Source organism: Seriola aureovittata, chromosome 2, assembly GCF_021018895.1.
Source record: "Seriola aureovittata isolate HTS-2021-v1 ecotype China chromosome 2, ASM2101889v1, whole genome shotgun sequence".
Taxonomy (NCBI): Eukaryota; Metazoa; Chordata; class Actinopteri; order Carangiformes; family Carangidae; genus Seriola; species Seriola aureovittata.
Window position 1 is genome coordinate 9152331 of NC_079365.1, and position 19988 is coordinate 9172318.

The 19988-nt window shown below is 42.2% G+C and overlaps 1 protein-coding gene across 1 annotated transcript in view; it reads left to right on the plus strand.

The window, feature by feature from the left end:
• The window catches only part of magi1b (membrane associated guanylate kinase, WW and PDZ domain containing 1b), a 133075-nt gene that overhangs the window by 77631 nt on the left and 35456 nt on the right, over positions 1-19988 (plus strand). Inside the window, exons 3-10 of the mRNA XM_056391656.1 lie at positions 3462-3581; positions 6602-6844; positions 10893-11118; positions 12007-12089; positions 13101-13136; positions 17057-17114; positions 18112-18227; positions 19513-19632. Of these exons, the coding sequence (XP_056247631.1) occupies positions 3462-3581; positions 6602-6844; positions 10893-11118; positions 12007-12089; positions 13101-13136; positions 17057-17114; positions 18112-18227; positions 19513-19632 (1002 nt within the window). The remainder of the gene's footprint in view (positions 1-3461; positions 3582-6601; positions 6845-10892; positions 11119-12006; positions 12090-13100; positions 13137-17056; positions 17115-18111; positions 18228-19512; positions 19633-19988) is intronic.

Here is a 19988-nt window from a genome sequence, read left to right on the forward strand (position 1 = left end):
ATAATTTCATGAAGGGACTGCTGGGAAATGTTGTGTAATTGAAAAAGAAGCAAAGGCTTTCGCTCTCTATGATTGTGAGACGGCTGATTTGCCTGTAACTGCTCCCAAGGCCTTGATCTCAAGTTAGCCACTTTGTGACTGACAAGTCATTGAAGCTCAGTGTGTTGAAGTCTTCGACTTTGTTTTCAGTTTGGTCAGACTTTTAATCATAATGTAGTCCGTCCTCAGAAAACAGAGGCAAACTTGAGGGAAACTCTGGGATAATGTGACGTAAAGGGAAGTGACTTTAATTATGAATCAGGCTGTGTTCTGTGTCGTTCAGGAATAGTTTACTGTGGTTGACTATCATCCAAAAATGTCGGTTGTTGATGGTTTCCAAGCCACACCATTACAAACACAATTCATTCAGTAATAAGTCTGTATTGAATAAGCATCACTGTCGGAAGCCCCGCCCTGCAAGAAATCTGTGTAAACTAACTTATTGAAAAGAAGCCAGTGTCAGGATCATTGCACACCATGTAAATGGTGTTTGTATTCTCTCTCTCTTTCACGTCTTTCTGCTTCTTTTTTTTCTCCCACTCTCATTTTTCTTCTTCATGCATCATTTATGGACCAGGCCTTTGAGCCACACCTAGGTGCTACCTCATATTTCTGTCGTGGAATTGAAGAGGGAGTTGTGAAGCCAAACGTGACAGTGTAGAGGACTGTGTCATCACCGGAGGACAAACTTCCTCTTGTGGCTTCCCCACATCTCTCTCTATTTCCGAGCCTTCCTGGGTTGTCCTTAGCAACAGCTGAAACCCGGTGGCATGATGCATGAAAACGGAGAAATCACTATCATTTTTCTTTCCTGTCTCCATGTTTTTTTTTTTGTTTGTTTTTCTTTTTTTTAACACACAGTCTTGGATCATTTATTGTTGCGTGTTATACAGTTAGAAGCTACAGTACATTTACTGTTTTTGTTGGCATGCATGCATGTGTTTTGATGCAGCGGCTCCAAGCTCCCAGTGCCACAGTACGCCTGCCAATATCTCAAAGCTCGCTTCTGTGATCATCTTCTTGAAATGCTAATGATGATTTTTTTTTTTTTTTTTAACAACGCCCACCCACCCATCTCAGCTGGTGAAGATGTTGAAGCCGTTAAGCCACGAGTCAGCCAGCGCTAGACGAACACCCTCGCAGCAAATCTCCAAGGCTTCATTGTACATGCCAGTAGCTGGATTATGCTAACCCTTTGCCTTGGTAGTCTCACTCCCTCTCTATCTTCGTCTGCGTTTAAGAGGTCAACATCCGGAAGAGTTGTCATCTGGCTCATCCAATCCCAACTCTAGGCCGGAGTCTCTGTGTCCAGCTCTCAACCTATCTCTCCTCCTCACTCTATTTCACAGCCTGGTCAATGGCCCTTTTGTGGGGAGGGGGTATTGAATTAATTAGGCCTATAGCGATGACAGTGTCTTACTTTTGGGTCTAAACCAAGCCTCTGCTTTTCTATCCCTTTTGAAACACTGGTCACAATTCCACTTCCTATTTGGTTTTCTAAGAGCAGCAGTGTCTAAATGGAGCTGAATCAATGGGCACTTTTGTGTAGAAAGTGAACTGACAGTCGGCTGAACGCTCGGGCTCGGCTGAGTACTCTCCAAGGTTGACATTCTGTAAAAGATTTGGTGCCTGGGAATGAGCGAACTGATGCAGTTTGTTTGGTAGACTTCAGAAGGCATTTGACTTGAATCAATTTCCTCTTGATGCACAAGTGTTTGGAAGTTTGTGGGGACTAAATAATGAATTTCTAGTGATGCAAAAGAAGATTTCCCACCTCTGTTTGTCTCTGTACAGTAATCTATAATAGGTTTGGACCGATATTTGATGATATTAAATATCTGAATATTTGCTTATTTGCTTGCACATGTTAAAGAAAACTTTGACCCGCTGTTTGGTGGCAGCAGTGGTTATTATAACTTCACGCTACATCAACACAAGTACATTTTAGTTTTAAAACTTTTCTCTTTTGCTATGTTTACACTTCGCGTCCACATAGAGACTTTTGGAAATGCTGCTGACCCCATTTTAGTTTGAAACTCCAGGGTTGCATTGTAGTCCGTTCTGGCAGAAACTGAGACCTTCGGAAACGATGACATAGACACTCACGGTCACTCCCTGATTGGTTCATTTGCTGTTGCTGTTCCTCGTTTGTAGTATTTTCTGTAACTACTTTACTACAGAGTAGACTGTCTTCTTCCTGTTTACACTGACACGTGCCTGCCAGGTGGACGTGAATGGTCATGTGATATGCGTTTTCAGGTGTGTTAGTATGGACGGAGATCATTTCTGATACAGAAATAAAACGGTCATCTGGACATTTTCAAACGCTGTTTTAAAATGAAATTTGTGGATGTAGCAACATGCACATCTCCCTGCATGTAATGTATGCTTGCTTTAGTGAGGATCCTCACATCTGTGATTTATCACCAGTGTCACTGAACGTGGCTGCAGTGCGAGCCTCTCCCCATATCTCTGCACATCTATTTTTACCAGCTTATTGCTTACCAACTGACTGGAGATAGGACAGATAAATAGATACAAAGAAGGAAGGCAAGGGATGGAAGCCAAGAAGAAGGGAAAGCCATCTGTTGTCACTGAACAGATGTGTGTCAGCACAAGCAAGATGAGAAAGATATTCTGCAGTAGAACTGTCTAGATGCTTAAAACTGAACCATTTCTTAAGCCACTGACAGAATACTTTTCTTTTTGTAGTGGGATACAATAAAAACAGCAGGGAGGGAGACACCTAGCAAGAGAGCATAACCATTGCCAGACAACAGGGGAAATGTGTGAAAATGTGAGTTGGTAAGGCAAAGACTAAATCACTGAAGAGAGCAAAGACAGCAGAGTGAAGAAAAGTTAAAAGAAAAAAAAAAGATCAGTTTGCAGTGTTGTCATCTCACCATTGTCTCTGCTGCAAAGCTGTTTACCACTGATGCCAACTGTCAACAGCCATTAACGACAAGTGCTCCAGTCTCACCGGCTACATGCCAAACAACACACATTCACACACACAACACACATTCACCCCCCCCCCCCCCCCATCACACACATATGGCAGGATCCCACTGAAGTGCTACTATGATACCTCACGCTCTACCCCAGTGTGAGGGACGATCACAGCAAACAATGGATCATCTCCCTACCAGCGTCGCCCTATCCGTGTGGAGTGATAAACGTTCTGAGATGCTCTTGCTACCACGTTATTTTTTATCTACCAGTATTACATGTTATTTAGCATTGTAAATAGATCCCCTGTCTTATTTATCTTAAACCCTGGAAAAATTGTCAAATATATAATGTTACGAAGAAAAATGGCTGTAAACCAGTTTTAAGATGGTGTATCTTATCACTTAAAAAAATGAAGGTAGTACAAGGAGCGGAATGAGTTTGCTAATTTCTACCTTGTCTTTGATGTCCAGGTACAACCCGTGCCCCACGTGAAGGAGAAGTCAGTGGCGTGGACTACAACTTCCTTTCAGTGGAGGACTTCCTGGAATTGGAGAAGAGTGGAACCCTGTTGGAGATAGGAACATATGAAGGTAAAGTAAAAAATCACCTATTAAGTTGGGTGTATTGTGGGTAACTTCTACAGATAAAAAACGGGGGGGGGGGGGGTGGTAAGTATAGCTCAAAAACATAGACACGAAGTGATTTACAAGAGGAAATTTAAAAAAAATAAGGATGGACAATAGAGCTCAAATTAAAAACAGATTAGAGATTATACAACGTTGGGGAGGAAATATAAGAGCAAGGGTGCTACACACACGCATAAACACAGACGCAGAAAGAGTGAGCTGCTAGCCGCCATGCAGACTGGTAAAATGGATCATGCTCTTGTAAGTGTTGAGGCCTCTGTTGGAGACGCTTCGATCCGTGATTGTGTGTTTTTCAAAACTTATTTCAAGGCTGCAGCTCACTCTTACAGGCCCAAGCGCAGTGTAGCTTTAACAGCACCTTTGCTGAGCAGGTGACAGGTCTGTTTACAGTGTTTTTGCTCTGAAAGACGTTACAGCAGGAAAAGGGGCGAAAATGAATGTACTCAACCAGGTTTTGTGTTTACATCAATGCCGATCAGAGCCGATTATAAAGACACATCTTCTGCAGAGTCATTTGACCTGAGTGTGAATACAGATTGAACACTTTTCCATTGCAGACAAAAGCCTGATGTTAGCAGGTTTTTTGACCAGTGGAAAAGAGGCTTAAGTGAACTCAAATTGTCAAATGGCATTTTACCTGAGGCAGGACAGTTGGGTAACCAAGCCCCTCTGTACCTCCAGCCAGCGCTTGAACTTGCCCACCCACGGCACACTGTCAGCAATCAGGCATGTCGTGTCCCTCTCCAGGCCAATCAGCCTGTTCCTGTACAGGTGCATCTGCAGGCACAACAGGAGGTAACCAAAACCCCCGCTCTAACTTCAGCAGGCACCCAACACGCACCCAACACACGCCCACCACACTCAGTGCTTCATTTTTTGCATCGACATTCATCAGTCATGCAGAACAAAATTTATTGCACTCATCTCTCAGCAGATGATCCCCTCGATACATGAGAAGACATGTTGTAGGTTTCCTCAATGGCAAAAAAATGTCTAGTTCTCCTGCTCTTTGTGCTATTGCTTTTGCCCTCATCATCAATGTAGGTCAGATCGCCCAGTGCAACATGTTTACCTCCTTTCTTAGGGGGTTGTTGAAAGTAGCTCTCTAACATATTGGAAACACTAGTTGAAGTAGTCAAGAAGAGATGAAGAACGGCACAAAGAAAATTTGCTTGAAAGCTGAAAATGCTGATGAGACAATCGTTGGATTTTTCTTTCATGAAAAAATTGATGTTGTGGACGTCGGACATATTGAGGGACCGGGGAATCGTGTGTAGCCTCTGTTAGTGTCTGGTTGATATATTTTGTATGGGTCACACTGACACACATACACACATATACTGATTAGTTTAATTGTTCGTCTTCTGATCCAGTCAGCAAAGAGGTTTTTTGTTTTTCTTCAAATGTAAATCAGCTCCTGACTCTTGCTAAGACAGTCCCCAGCTCTAGACAACCAAACCAACAAGTTCATGTCAGTGATCCTGTCATGAACTATGTGTCACATACAGTACACAACACTTCCACTTCGCTGATGAACTGAACTCATTAGTGACACACTGGAACGACTGTAAACAACAACAACACTCCCTATAGCTCCTCCATTCATTCAGATAATGTTTAATTAAGTGTCTACTCTGTCCACTCGGCTCGTTCAATGTTCCATTATAATGGATTTCCCTCTGATGGCCAGGAGATGCAAACAAAGCCAATGGACTTCTGACCAGCAACTAGCTTACTCACTTCCACTGATGACAGTATGCAGGAAATCAGGAGGCAAAGCTAAAGGCTTCTGCTTGCTTCAAACAAGCTCATTTTTTCCCGACAACATCAGGCTGCCAAGTTCCTGACAGCTGAACTTGAAGATGGGGTCAGAAGCTAGTGTAGTAAAGAGGGGTGGGATGATCTGTCTGCAAATCACAGGGAAGCTGAAACCAAAGTACCAAAGCAGGCAAAATCCCAGTTGTATTTGCCACTTTATTAGATCAGTCAAATGTGCTCACCTCACAATTCAAATATTTTGTCCGGCACCCAAAGGCACAGACTATCAACCCGTCTTCAGTAGTAAAATGATGTTATGTTTGGTCCATGAATACAATGATATGATTGTTTGTTGGCTTTAAAATGTTGGCACTTTAGGTCCGTGATAAACATTTCAACTGGTTTTGACATTAAAAGAATATTTTGAAAACTGCTCGTTTCCAATTGAAATCTTTAGGTACTTTGCCAATTTATCCTTCAATTGTAGTATTGCCACTTGGAGGAAAACATTGTTTTTCCATTGCCTTTATATTTTGGATGCTTATGGCATTCGGTCTCATTAAGATGTTGGCTTTATATTCTATTTCTCTGATGGTACAGTCTCTTCAGGTTTGCCTCATCTTACTTTGGATGAAAATGAAAAAAAATCAGCATGTTTTTTTTTTTCTCCCCCCTTTGAAATTGTGAGCTTGGAGAATAATTTGGCAGCTTCAGACAATTTTATGAACTAATGGGATGGAAACTGCTACTGCCCTTGTTTACCTAAATGCAAAGATTTTGTGGTGTATGGAGCCCAGTGTATCGACTTTGACTCGCAAAATCACAAAATAGATAACTTAATTGAATTATAGTCGTGGGAAGTGATGTGAAACGTCATTGGGATAAGACATCCATTAGTTTTTGATAAGTTAAAACAAAGTGGTCAAACTGGTTGTAAACTTTATTTGGAAAAAAAAACTAGTTTACTGAAGAGATTCACACTTTCCCAGAAACAAATCCAGCCTTTCTATTTGCATACAAAGGCTATGACTACACCCCCTCCATCACACACACACACACACACACACACACACACACACACACACACACACATAACCCTTTTGACCCCTCCTCTCTTGTCCTCCTGCTAAAATGCCCTTCTTTTCTATGTCTTTTTTTTTTTTTAATCCCCCCCCCCCCCCCCCGACTTCTTCTTCGTTGCCTAGGTAACTATTATGGGACGCCCAAGCCGCCGGTGCAGCCCCCCGGTGGGAAAGTGATTAGCAGTAGCGGTAGCGGCGGTGATGCCCCACTGCCAGACGGGCTCAGCGGTAGCCTGCCGGGCTCGCAGCACTCCACTCCCCGACGCACCAAGTCCTACAATGACATGCACAATGCTGGAATAGTGCCTGGAGAGCAGCAGCAGGAGGACGACGAGGACCTCCCTGACATGAACAGTAGCTTTACAGGTACGTGCAGAGCGCAGGAGGTCAGTCAGGCGGAGTATGTGGCTGGATCACAGTAATGATGCATGTCTTGTCACAGGTTTTGGTTGATGCTAAAGTCAAAAGCTGCTGCGAGAGCACAATGTAGACATGGTGAGACTTGACCGATGGCTGTATGGAAATTCTCATTTTATGTGGGTGGAAGTCACTTTTCACAGATAGTTTCTCCAAATGCCAGACAAAAGCCTTGAAAACAAGGACGTCAGCTGTGAAACAAAGTCACCAGTTCAGTGGTTTAAAGTCATTATAAAGGAAAGCAAAATCTTTATTTGTAGGCACAGGTGAGTTTGTTCTCTCAGAAATCTGAAATCCTGAAGAGACAAACTTTTAAATGCATCTCTGGTGAAATGACCCTTGTGTTTTTTTCTGTTTCAAGTGTTTAAAAAGACGAATGAGACCGTGTGAACGCCTCGCGCTGAAATAGATCTTAGATGATCACAGGGGGACAACTCCAGAAACAATAAATGTGCAATTAATCAATCAACTGAGGGATAATTTAGATCATTAATTTATTGTTTGTTTAATTTATTGAAAAAGAATTCTAAATATTTGATGATTAGAGCTTTTCTAACATGAATACAGACTTGGCTGTCTTCACTCTCTTTTTGTATATTAAAGAGGCTGCTTTACACAATGTGTTCAGATAACTTTTATTGAGGGGAGCTACAGTACTCAGCCTGTGACAACATAATGTCTTTGGTGGCTGCTCTTTCAAGTCTCAGTAAAAAGGAACCCTGATGATGTCATCAGGCTCTAATGAAATCCACTATCCTGTTATATTATGTGAAGTGTTTTGGGGTCTTGTATCATGGATGTGTATCTCTCAAGTCCCCTAACTTAATATAGATGCAATATTAAATAGCTGGAATATCCCTTTACGCAAATACAACTTGGGTACAGATAATTGGTATGGTAAAATTAACCACTTGAACCTATCACGTAGGTCCGTTCTGTGATTTTTAGATTAAATGAACAATTAATTCATGTTAATTAATGTTGGTGTGAATACATCCAAAACCCTTTGAAGATGTAATATGTTCTAGGATCGAAGCACTGTACCGGTTTCACGGTATATTGCTGCAACTGGTGCCACACACATATGCAGTGGAGAGAATGTCAGAGAGAAGCAAGAGTGATATGACCAACCTCCGTCCTCCGAAAAAGAAACTCATCGATGGGATTTCTATAAGTAGCAGCCAAAGGAGGAAATATCAAACATGGTTGCCCATCTTGGTGCTGCGTTGTTTGTTGGTTAGATAACCTCTGACTCACAAACAGACACGCACTGACCCCGATCTGACCACATGAAGAAAGACACAAACTTTCCCGGCTCAGGGCAGTGTGTGTGAGAGTGAAAGGTACAGCCAGGATCAATCTGGCTCCACTGTCATACACCTACAGTAAATTGGTAACTATTTTTATAATCGTTTAGATCACCTGTGACGGCTGGTGATGCATTTATTACTATTTTCTGATTTTTATAAACCAAACAATCAGTCGGTTAATGGGGAAAATAATCAGCAGATATATCCCTAATGGAAATAATCATTAGCTGCAGTTGAATACAAATTAGTTTAAAAGAGCTTCAACCAACTACAAATATAAATTCCTTCTTATACCTTAATGAATAATAATCTAACGATATAATATATACTAATATCACAGTCACAAGAGACATTTTACTGCACTGAGTACTTTTGCTTTTAATACTTTCAAGCATATTTTCATGATAAAACTTCCATACATACTTTTCTTTAACATTTTCAGTGCAGGACTTTTAGGTAAAACAAAATGCTTTGACAGTGTGGTATTAGTGCTTTAACTTAAGAAAGGATGTGAATACTTCCTCCACCACTGGTGCAAAATACTGTTGCGGTTATCATATCGGTTATCATACCATGAAAATCTCATACTGTTGCAACCCTAATATGAATTGATCACTCACACATTATTATCTGCAGTCTGTTCATAAGCTGCGGCATAAACCCTCTGCACTCTCCTCTTCTCTGGATGTCTGTTTGAGCTCAGATGTGCATTTTGTTTGTTAAGCAGTTTCACACTGTGAGTGGGGAGGCAAAATTCAATAACAAATGGTCACTCAAGACGCATTTGAAACACATTCTGAAGCCTGGCGTAAAAAAAAAAAAACCTGTCTCAAATGGATTTAGACAATTTTCATTTATTAGGATACAAAATACTAGACCGGAACAGGCCCCAAGGCTGGCGGCATACTCCAAACTAAATTAAATTTGGCATCCTCACATAGGCAGCATCCCAACCGAAGTGCCACATTTGTCATTGATAAACACTGTGTAGAGGCTAGCTTCATGTGTCCACTGTTTAACTCATCAACAGCTGTCATGTGACTGGCTGCACACCACCTATTGTTAGTTTACTGTCTCTTTCATATACCAGCAGGATCACGACTCGCATGCTCCTGCCGCTGGTGTGGTTGACACCTTTAAAACAAACAGACCTGAAGTCAGCGAGTACACAGGCATCTGCTTGCAAAGAACTAGGCTGTGTTTTATTTAGCTTGGAGTATAACACAGGAATGCGATCCTAGTTTCTGCAGTTCTGTTTGGAAGGAAAGAAAAGGAGAATGTGAGTGGCGATGGATGAAGTGGGAGGGGATCGAAGTGGAGACAAGGTAGCAGGAAATTAAAGAGAAAGGGGGAGTTCCTGGGAGTGGGTAAAGTAGCCAAGTCTGAAAAGGATTGGACAGAGACAGAGAAGCAAGGGAGGTTTGTATTTTGTGAAGGAGGATAAGCTCAGAAAATGAAAAAGTAGGAGAAAGAGCACAAAGGACGTGGGAAGAGAAAGAGAGAGAGAGAGGGAGCACTTTGGTGTGGTGAGGGGCTGCAGAATACAAGAGCTTCTTTGATTGGTGAGTAAGTGGCCTCTGAGTTTGACTACATCTGCCTGTATCCATGTGTCCAGAAATGTAAAATAGTGCCATCTGGCTGCAAGCAGCACAACCTCCATGTCTGAAATTGTTATTAATGATGATGTATGAATAGTATTTGGTTGGTTATTTGTGTTTGTGAATTAGAGGAAGATTTAATTTTATTCATTTCAAATGTTTGGAAATATGATGCTGATATCAGTGCTGTCTTCTTTAAAGGGCTCTGTTAGTGATGATTTTAGATTGAAATGACTTACTGCTGTCATTTTCCCTCACATTTCCTTTTGCGTGCTAGTAGGTCAGTAGGTATTGTAAGGAGGCTGACTCAGCCCTGAAGCTGTCTCTGCCATGTGTTTTTAGAAGGTGGGACCAAAAGTTGTTTATTTGCTGTCTGTGATTGTGAGAGCTGTGAGGGTGCCAGTCAACGGTGGGTGTGAAAATGAGATAACAGGAAGCTAGCTGATAGCACCTCAGAAGCCATGGTTCTAGGTGTGAACTGCCCACTCGGCAGCCCTAACTGAAGTCAACGTCTCTGTAGCTGTGAGAAGTAGTGGAGGACAAATGAATATACTCTACAGTAGTGTAACTGTGATTTTGGTCAAAAACTACATGTAACAGTTTCTGAGTCCTTGGACTTTGGCAAGATGAGGCTTTCTAAAACCTCTTAAACTACTCTATGGAAGTGTTCACATGACACAAGTAAGAAAGATTTCTCATTGATGTGAACATTTTAGTACACTGGAATACAATAAAAGCAAAATTTAAATTCTTTATCCCTTTCATCTCCCATTTTACCTCGCTCTCATAATTGTTTTTCTTCATGTAACACAGTCTGTCATGTGAGCAACATGGCTGAAATCTGTCCTGTGTCTAGTGGCACTAAGTCTCTTACATTGGAAATCCACAAATTAACCATGGAGCCATTTCAGCCGTGGAATCCTTTGTTTCTGTGGAAGCCGTTTTTAGTCGACACCTTTGATTACTTGTGTATCGAGGCACCTTTTGTTAAACTGTAGTCACAGCTACTTTTTGTCCCTGAAAGTGTCTCCAGCTTCCTCTTAGCAAAATATTCTTAGCACCAGGACACGTTTGTTTTCGATCCCCCAGGAGACTCTAGCGAATTAGACGAGATTCATCACTCGGTGCGACCCTTCGCCCCCCACCAGAGTGACCCGTCCTACGCTGGGACGACCCCCTCACCACCGGCCACCACGGAGAGCACACAGCAGACACACTCTCACCTGAGCCATCCTCCCCCGGAGGACCCGCTGGGACCTCTGCCTGACAACTGGGAGATGGCCTACACCGAGAACGGAGAGGTCTACTTTATAGAGTAAGTGACTCAAGGTACTCTATATACACGTGAGATAGAAAGTCTATGTTAGGTTCAAAAGAGGTGTTATTTTACAATAGTTTTTGCATGCATATGTACATATATATACATCTGTATATATAGTTTAACTCCCATTGTAAATAAAAAAAAAAAAGACATCAGGAAGTCTTGACACAAAATTGCCAAGTTCCAGTTTGTAATCAAACATCACGTACAGAAACAAAGCATATTTTCACAGGCTTACCTTTTGAGTTTGTAGTTGCAGGTCCATGTTTCTATATGATATGATATATATGCCGTGTGGAGACTAACCGAAGGACATGAAGGAATCTTTTTCACAATCAATAACATGTAGTACAGAGTGACTTTCATGCAGCTACTATCTCAGTCATATACGTGAGCTTGAACAAAGATTATTAAGATCATTTATTCTTAAAGATATAAAGTTGGGGAGAAATGAACCGTTTAGAGTGACCTAGTTACGTTGAGCAGTGATGAAATTTTACTCATGGTTATTTTTATTCAATACACGTAGATTCCAATTGATTAAAATACTGAGTATGACAAATTAACTTTGTAATATGTGCCATCGCCTTCATGAGATCCTGTTCTTCATTTATGAAGACTCTTAAAGGATAGTTCAGGTTCAGTGATTTGTAACAGACTCGATTCCTATTCCTCTAAAAGAATCCCTCTATAGTTCTCTATGTTTTCTTGTGGCAGTTTTTACGAAGGCACTGATTTTCAGCCGTGTTTTTATTCTATTTTATTTGTTATTTAGTCAGCATCTTAGAAATCCTTCTTTCTACATGCAGATGTGAGGAGGGTTTTATTTCCCCCACTTTTGCTGTACCACCAGGTAATTTTATGCTTGTATGTTGTGTTTAGCCACAATACAAAAACGACCTCCTGGATAGACCCTCGGTGCCTGGACAAGCCTCAGAAACCCCTGGAAGAATGTGAAGACGATGGTACGTCCACATGAGAGCATGTTTACCATGCGATTATGTTTGTCTCTGTGAAATGCATATAATTTGGTGCTTTGCTTGCCAGTCAATGAGGTTTTTCTATTTCTCCAAGGTTTTCCAAGCCTGTCTCTTCATTTTAAAAAGACTCGTCAAGACGAATGCCTTGGCAAAAGTATATTGGTAGCTAATCAATTCAATCGTTAGCTTTCAACTCTACCCTTGTATGTAGTACTTTAGTTGCATTAGATACTAGTGACCCAGCTGAGTTTTTACTGAAAAGATGGGCAGGTAAACATCAAATACCTTCTGTCATCACTAGTATCACAAAGTTGTGATTCATAAATGCTTATGCCAGAGCAGTGGTTCCTCCAGCAGCCCTTAGGTGTCAGTGTTGGGTCACAGAAAAAAGGTGAGCAGTCAATGGGTGGCACTGCTCTGCTATACTCCTTCTTGCAGCTGCTTGTCAGAGCAACGTGTCCCACAGCTCTGAGGAATTGACTGCATCACTAGCATCATGTAGCTCTAACAAGTAATGTCCTCTCTGTCCTACACTGAGGCGTCCTGCCTGCTTGTTGATGTTTAACACCATTTTCAACCCTGAATGCTTCCATACTGACACACAAGGACATGCATACTGTATCTATTATGAGGTGATGAGGCATGTGGTTTGTACAATTATATGTAGACACATGCATAATTAAAGTTGATAAACGGTGTCATTGCTAGCTGACGTCTCCATCATTCAGGTTGGATAAAATGCTTCACCAGCTCTACTCCATTGTTGCGTCAAACCACACACAGAGGTCCAGTCATTTGGTAGAAACGTGCCTTGTAATTTCTGTAACCATGGATTGCCTCATGAAGCTGAGCAGCTGGCTCTGATGAACTCTCGCCACCCAGTGGCCATATGTTGTTATTGCATTTAAGTGACTCACTGTTGTTCACCTTTCTTCCCTCTTCTGTTTCCCTTCCACAATAATCCTGTGGTGTTGTGATGTCCATCCCGCTGAGCAGAAGGGGTACACACAGAGGAGCTGGACAATGACCTAGGTAGGCACTTTATCTTTTACTCCACCCTTTTTGATAAACGTCTGTCAACCCAACATTCACCATGTCATCCCACTGCCTGCTTCACTTTAGTCTTTCATAGCCAGACCTGTCTCCACTTTGCCAAAGATGCTTTGGTGGAACATTTGCACATGGGAAAGCAAGCACTGCCTTTAAAAAGCCACAAAAACAGCAAGGACGTATGTTGACTGTGCATTTGCATGATCCAAATCTTCGTCAAAACTTTTCAGCGTGTAAGTTGACAGCTTGGCGGTTTCCTGTAGCGAAAGGGATTTTGAAAACAGTAACAGGCAGGGGAAGCGAAAAGGGAAAAGAATGCCACCTGGAATAAGCGGCCCCAATGTCAGGCTCATGCCCACAGCCTACTTGTGGTGAGTCAGACTAGTGTCACCTTGGTTTACACACATCTAAAACACTGTTGAAATACAGATAGGTTCAGCTGAATTTAAAGAGGTTGCAATGGGTCAGTGAAGATAATGGAGTGACCACAGTTGATACTGCAAATCTACATAATCACATGCACAACACCAGCACTGGCTCATACAGAGTCACTGACAGTTGGTGAGAGGTGACTTTGACAATGACTCTAATCATCTCGAAATGAGACATTATGCTATCAGAGGTTTGACCTTTATCTAGCCTGCCCTCAGTATGTGGCTTTGACAAACACACACTTTATGTGATGAGAACACTGGCCTTACACACAACTTACCCACATGCTACCAGCCAACCACACACACACACACACACTCCCACATCAACAAACTGTCATTTCATACATAAGAGACGATGGCTGATCGGAAGAAGATGGTTGTAATGATGATTTCCTAATGGGCGTCTGTCTGAGCCAGACAGCAACAGGCCCTTCTCTCCCCGAGGCCCATCAGCACACTAACCAGCCTATCAGACACAGCAGCATGGCCACTTGTGCACGATAAATGGTGTCTGGAGACTGTGCCGTGCACCGTTATGCACTGGTAATGAATGATGTCATTCCATCAGAGGAGATAACTGATTAATGATTGTACTAGCCCTTTATGATGAACCTGTTTTAACTTGAACTGAAAGAACATTGAAATGCAGGGATGAAAGGAATAAACAAAGTACTTTCGTATTGTTCACTTAAAATATTTAAAAAAAAAATTGGATTGACAGTGAATGCATATTGTTATTGTCTTGGGAGAGAATGACACCTCTCTGAAAAGGCTTGTGTTGGCCTGTAATTATTTTCAGTCTGGTGAATGGGATTTGAAAGGTTTTCATTAGCCCCCGGTTTAGGGAATTATCTCAACTTATGGCATCCTGTTTATTTATCAGAAGTGACTGCATTTTTTCATCACCAGCTAAAGCTGCATTACTCAATATTCTTTATATCAACATTGAGTCAAATGTGAAGTGGAAGGTGTCGCCCACAGAGAAATATCACTCCACTTTTAGCCTCTTTCTCACTCTTTTCTCCAGCAGCCGACAGCTGTTTTCAGGAAACAGCGATACAAATGGAAGAAAGAAAGGCGTGAGCATCTATCAGGCTGCCACTGTTAAGTATTTTTAACGGCTGCCATGTTATAATCATCAGATCAGACGTGTCCACTGTCCATAAGACAGCCCTCGACTGGATGAACACGCTCAATAATTATTGATCAGCAAAATCCAATACAGGTGGGCAAAGAAGCGCAATTAACTTCAGTTCTCCGAGGAGGAGCAGACTCAGGCGTTTTATGAACAGCAGCACACACATGCACAAATCCATCCACACACACACACACACACACACACACACACACACACACAAACACACAGTCTCCCTCTGAGCACATGCTTACTCTAGAAAAATCAATCACATCACTGTATCAAGAGAATGAGATGCAAACAGTTAAACGTGTAATTCATCACGCTTGACTTCCCCTTGAATGCACAATATGTAGTGGAAGGTGGGATGTGGGCAGAGGGCGACAGGATGGGAAGAAAACACTGTTTTATGAGCAACAGATTTCTCTTCCTTTGTCATTTGTGTTTCCACACGCTGAAATGTATACCATACTGTTATGGTTGCAGCACCAAACATCCTCTCTGTGCTCTCTCTCTCTCTCTCTCTCTCTCTCTCTCTCTCTCTCTCTCTCTCTCTCTCTCTCTCTCTCTCACACTCACTCACCTCACACACCGCACACACAGGTGCTCCTCCAGGAGCAGAGCTAGTGCAGTGTGAAATCAAGTGGGTGATTAAAATTTTGCGCAAGGCGAGGCGGGAACACATTCCATTTAACGTTCCAGTTCAAAACATCTGAATGATAATTCACCACGCCTGCTTTGTGGGTTCACCCTGTACAACAACACCTACGCTGTAACCTTGCACTGCCTTTTTTTTTTTTTTTTTTTTTTTTTTTTTTTGCTGCATGTGCTTTTTGTGTTAATGTGCATTTAGCAGATGATAAAATGTGGAATGTGGAATTGCGTTGCTCACAAGCATCCAATTGCAGATTCATCTTTAGTTACTTTAAATCAATTTCAAGCCATAGCTGGTGTGAGAGTACTGCAAACTGTCATCCTCAGTCCAGCTGTAGTATGGTGTGTGTCGCCTACAGACAATTTAAACATTCTCATCCTTCATTTTTATAGCATCTACTGCTGACTCCACTCAAACCAAGGGCCCTCCTCATTAGAAAACAGAGGGAGGCTCTCCAAGTTGGATGATTGTAATTACCAACTACTCGCACAAAGGGCGAGGCATAATTGGCTGAGGGTAATAATATGTAAAACTTATACATCACAGGAGAGGATTACTGGACAATCTGTGTTTGTAGCCAATTAGAAGCCTCTGACATTATCTATGTGGAGGCCAGCCAATAATCAATGCTGCTGTAATCAGACAATAGAACCGAATCAGATGACCCTGTTGGAAATAATGGCATCACGCTCTCTGGCAAACAGTGTAGAAACGCAGCAGATTGCACCATTGTGCAATTACACACTGCTGAAGTGGTCCTCATCATATTCATATCTTTCCCTAATCAGTGTCGATTACCGTGAATTTCACTTAAACTATGTAGAAGTGTCATGCTTACATCACAGTGAGTAAGCAGCGGCTCTCAATGCCACCTCCTCATGCAACGCTGGTTTTCATTCAAGTCAGGGTGCAAACTATAAAGCAAGAGGTGGCAAAGTTGAATTCAGATAAATTCACACAAAACCTCAGTTACTAATGTAAAAAATGAAGGACACAAACTTTAGCAGACAGAGACCACTGGTGGTACCTTTGTGTTTAGCCAAGGACAGATATCTTTTCACTAATCTAGCCATTGAATTAATCCAAAATGTTTGGCTTTGTTATATTGTTTGGACTGTTTCTCATTATGAGGAAAATAAAGGAAAAAAGAAAATTGTCCAATCAATTACTCACAGTCAAGTCTCCTCAGTCAAAGCATGTGTTTTTTTTTTTTTTGTACAATGGTTACAAAGCCTGAATTGTTCCTCCTTCCTTCCCCCAGTTTCCCCTCCTTGTTACCTTCACCTGTCCCTCCCTCTGTGCTTTTTTTTTTCTTCCCAATTTCTGTCCTTCCAGCTCTCTGACCCCCTCGCCACTCCTTTCTCCCACCTTTCATCTCTCCATCCCTCCATTCATCCATCCATCCAAGCCCAAGGGGGTCTTGCTCTGTTCTTATCTGATGTGTGGAAATGTCAGCAGTGTGAGGGGACAGAGGGGGCAGCCAGACAGCCTGTGAAGCTGTTGAGTCACTCTGGCCCTGGAGACTGACTGACAGGCAAACACAATGGAGAGGCAAAAGGTCTCCACTGGCCTTGCCACTAATGGCTCAATACATGGCCTCCAGCAACTTCACAGCCCTGAGTTTTCCTCGTTTCTGCTGTCTCACTCTGTCTTTTTTTTCTCTCTCTGTCTTTTTCAGAACTTCCACCGGGATGGGAGAAAATAGACGATCCAGTGTATGGGGTCTACTATGTTGAGTAAGTGACGTCCACTACGCTACATAGCAAAAGAAGGCTCACATGCAAATGCAGATGCTGATGCTGCACCCAGGATTGCGTTTTTCTCCGCGCGCGTAAATAGAAATGCTTTCGCACATATTCAGTCTAACAAAAGAAACTCTTGACCTCTCTCTAAATAGGAGCAGCTCTAATGTGTGTACACACTTCTGCTGTGTGACGTCACAGCCAGATTTCGCCTCAGCTATTCTGGTCTTCTGTAGACTGGAAATGTAGGCCATTTTGTGTGTGTCATTTGGGAAAACATGCAGCGAGTGTGTGTGTGTGTGTGTGTGTGTGTGTGTGTGCGCGCGCGCCTCTCATCTTGTGTGAGAACCTGGGCCTCAGCATTAATATGAATAATATTTCATGCGTTTTAGACGTTGTTCAAAGCAGCACCTGCGGGCTCAAGGCTTTGGCATTTCTTTTTTTTTTTTTTCCTCTTTGTGTCTGCAATAATTTATTTTTCTAATATACATTATTCACCATTTCCTTCATTTGCCGTATAATGTGGTGCTTTCAGGTATAATGTTTTTGGAGCTTGCAGGTTAGTAGGAAAACCTCCCAGGGTTGGTGTGTGATATGAAAGCCGTTTGTAGTTTCTTTGAATTAAGCCATCATCGTAATGGGATTTATTTGATGTGATTTGTGGGTGTGATTGTGTCATGCATGTCTCAGACAGGAGCTGTTCGTGTGGATGGATGCATGTGTATTGTGCCGCTGTGTGTGCCACTATTAATCAAAGCTTATCGCTATGTCTCCCCTCCCTGTCTTGACCCTATCTCTCTCTTTTATTATCTTCTCTTTCCTCTGTGTCTGTCTTCCCTCCCCGTTGGGCCTCACTTACCTGCTGATATTTACTTCTTGTCCGACATCCTGTATTCTGTTCCTATTTTCTGTGTGTTCCCTATTATTCATTCCCCTCTGTCACTCATTCCTTACCTCCATCAACTCTATCCCTCCTTTCACCGCCCCTCAGTCATATCAACAGGAAGACCCAGTATGAGAATCCAGTACTGGAGGCTAAGAGGCGCAGGCAGCTGGAACAGCAGCAGCCTCAGCAGCCTCAGCCCCAAAGCCAGCAGCCACCTGAAGGTGAGCGCTACATCCGAGGTTCGTTCACAAGCCCCCACCAAGGGCGTCATTTCCTTTCTTTCTATTCATGTGTGTGACTGAGTTGTCTGCATATGTGTCTGTATGCGCCTGTGAGATTGTGTCTGTCTTTATACCAATTATTGCTACAGAACTACTTGATGTTGCCTGCTACTGCCTTATGATTTGCTAAGTGCCCTTCCATAAAGGCATAACTATTATTTGCGGCTGTACCGCGCAGCCTTTTTGAAGTTAATTTCTGTTTTCTGTGTTGCCTTCAGATATTTGTTTGTGGTAATAACTTAATAGCTTTTTTCCCCAAAGGAGAAGACAGGTAAGTTTGGCTTCAAATGAAAATGATCCGCCTGCTTAAGAGAGTCCGCTTCTTAATTTGTGTGACTTCATGAAGCACTAAAAGGTGCCAGTAATAAAAGGAATATAACGTAGCATATTTGAAAGAGGACTTCTGCTCGCACAGCTGCTGCAACTCAACCAATAGGTAACCTTAAGTTTCCCCTGCTTCCTGTCTTGAACCTTATGCATTCACAGGACGCCCTGCTAAGAGATTAATTGTAAATGCAGGCCAGCCTACAGGGGGACTCTCCTATCACGCTCCACCTTCTGCTCATTCAGCAGAAATCATTCGATTCCACTCGATTACCTGCTGACTTTACTCCCGTTTGAAAGCTCAATCTCTCTTCAAAAAAATTCGATACCTTCAAGCAGGGTTTTTATCCATTTTTTTCACCTCTGCATTGATTCCGTCTTACGGTTAAGAATATTAATGAAGGTTGTAGGCTGATCGGTGCTGTGATGCTGTAACAAGGTGATTAATCAAAGAAGGTGGCCATTATATTGTATTTTCACAATACCTCCATCTGTTTTCAATGCACCGTGTTAAAAGCTTCACAAAGTTAATATGTGACCCATTCAACTGAGTTTACACATGATCTCAGAGAGATGTGAAACTGTAATGTGGCTTTCACAAGATCTCTGGATAGTTAGACTTTTGGAACCACTTCCATTCACTTGTTGCACTGTGGGAAGATTTTGTAACTACATATCAGACAGAAGCCAGAGCAGGAAATGTGTTGTTTTCACAGATAATTTTTAGCCCTTCTTCCATCACTACTGCCTCCGGCTTCATATGAATGGGCTCTGTCCCAAACACACAGCGAGGTAGGCCAAATTGTCCCCAAGCCCTTAGCCCTGGTTTTTTTCCACAAGTAAGGCGGCTGTGCACCTGTGTAGACCCCATCTAGAGAACATGTGCCTCTTGCTGTTTCAGAATGGATTGAGGACTCAGCGTTGGCCGGGGCTCCTCTGGCCAGCTACGCTACCAATCACCAGGAAACCTACAGGGACCCTCAGACAGGACCCACAGTGCCCAACGCAATGGGTCAAAAACGTAAGTTCATCTATACAATTAAAGTCTGAAACAATATTTTCTCATTGTTGTATTGTACCTTCATTGTGTTTTTTTTTGCTGTGCTACCCAGGGGGACTTATTATGAGTAAAACCAAATTCAGCTCTTACAGTGTAGTTTGCTTTCCTGAGCTGTGGCCTGAGGCCATGTTTGAGTTTTCATGATGGAAGAACAGTCATGAATTGACACTATAAAGCAGCTTCCTGTATAAGTTTCATCATATATACTTAATAAGTAAAATAAAATCTATCTCATTCATTATGTACAGTAGCCTACATTTTTTCCAAGAAAGCACTCAAGGCAATGTTTGTATTTCTGTGAAGACACACTGAATGTA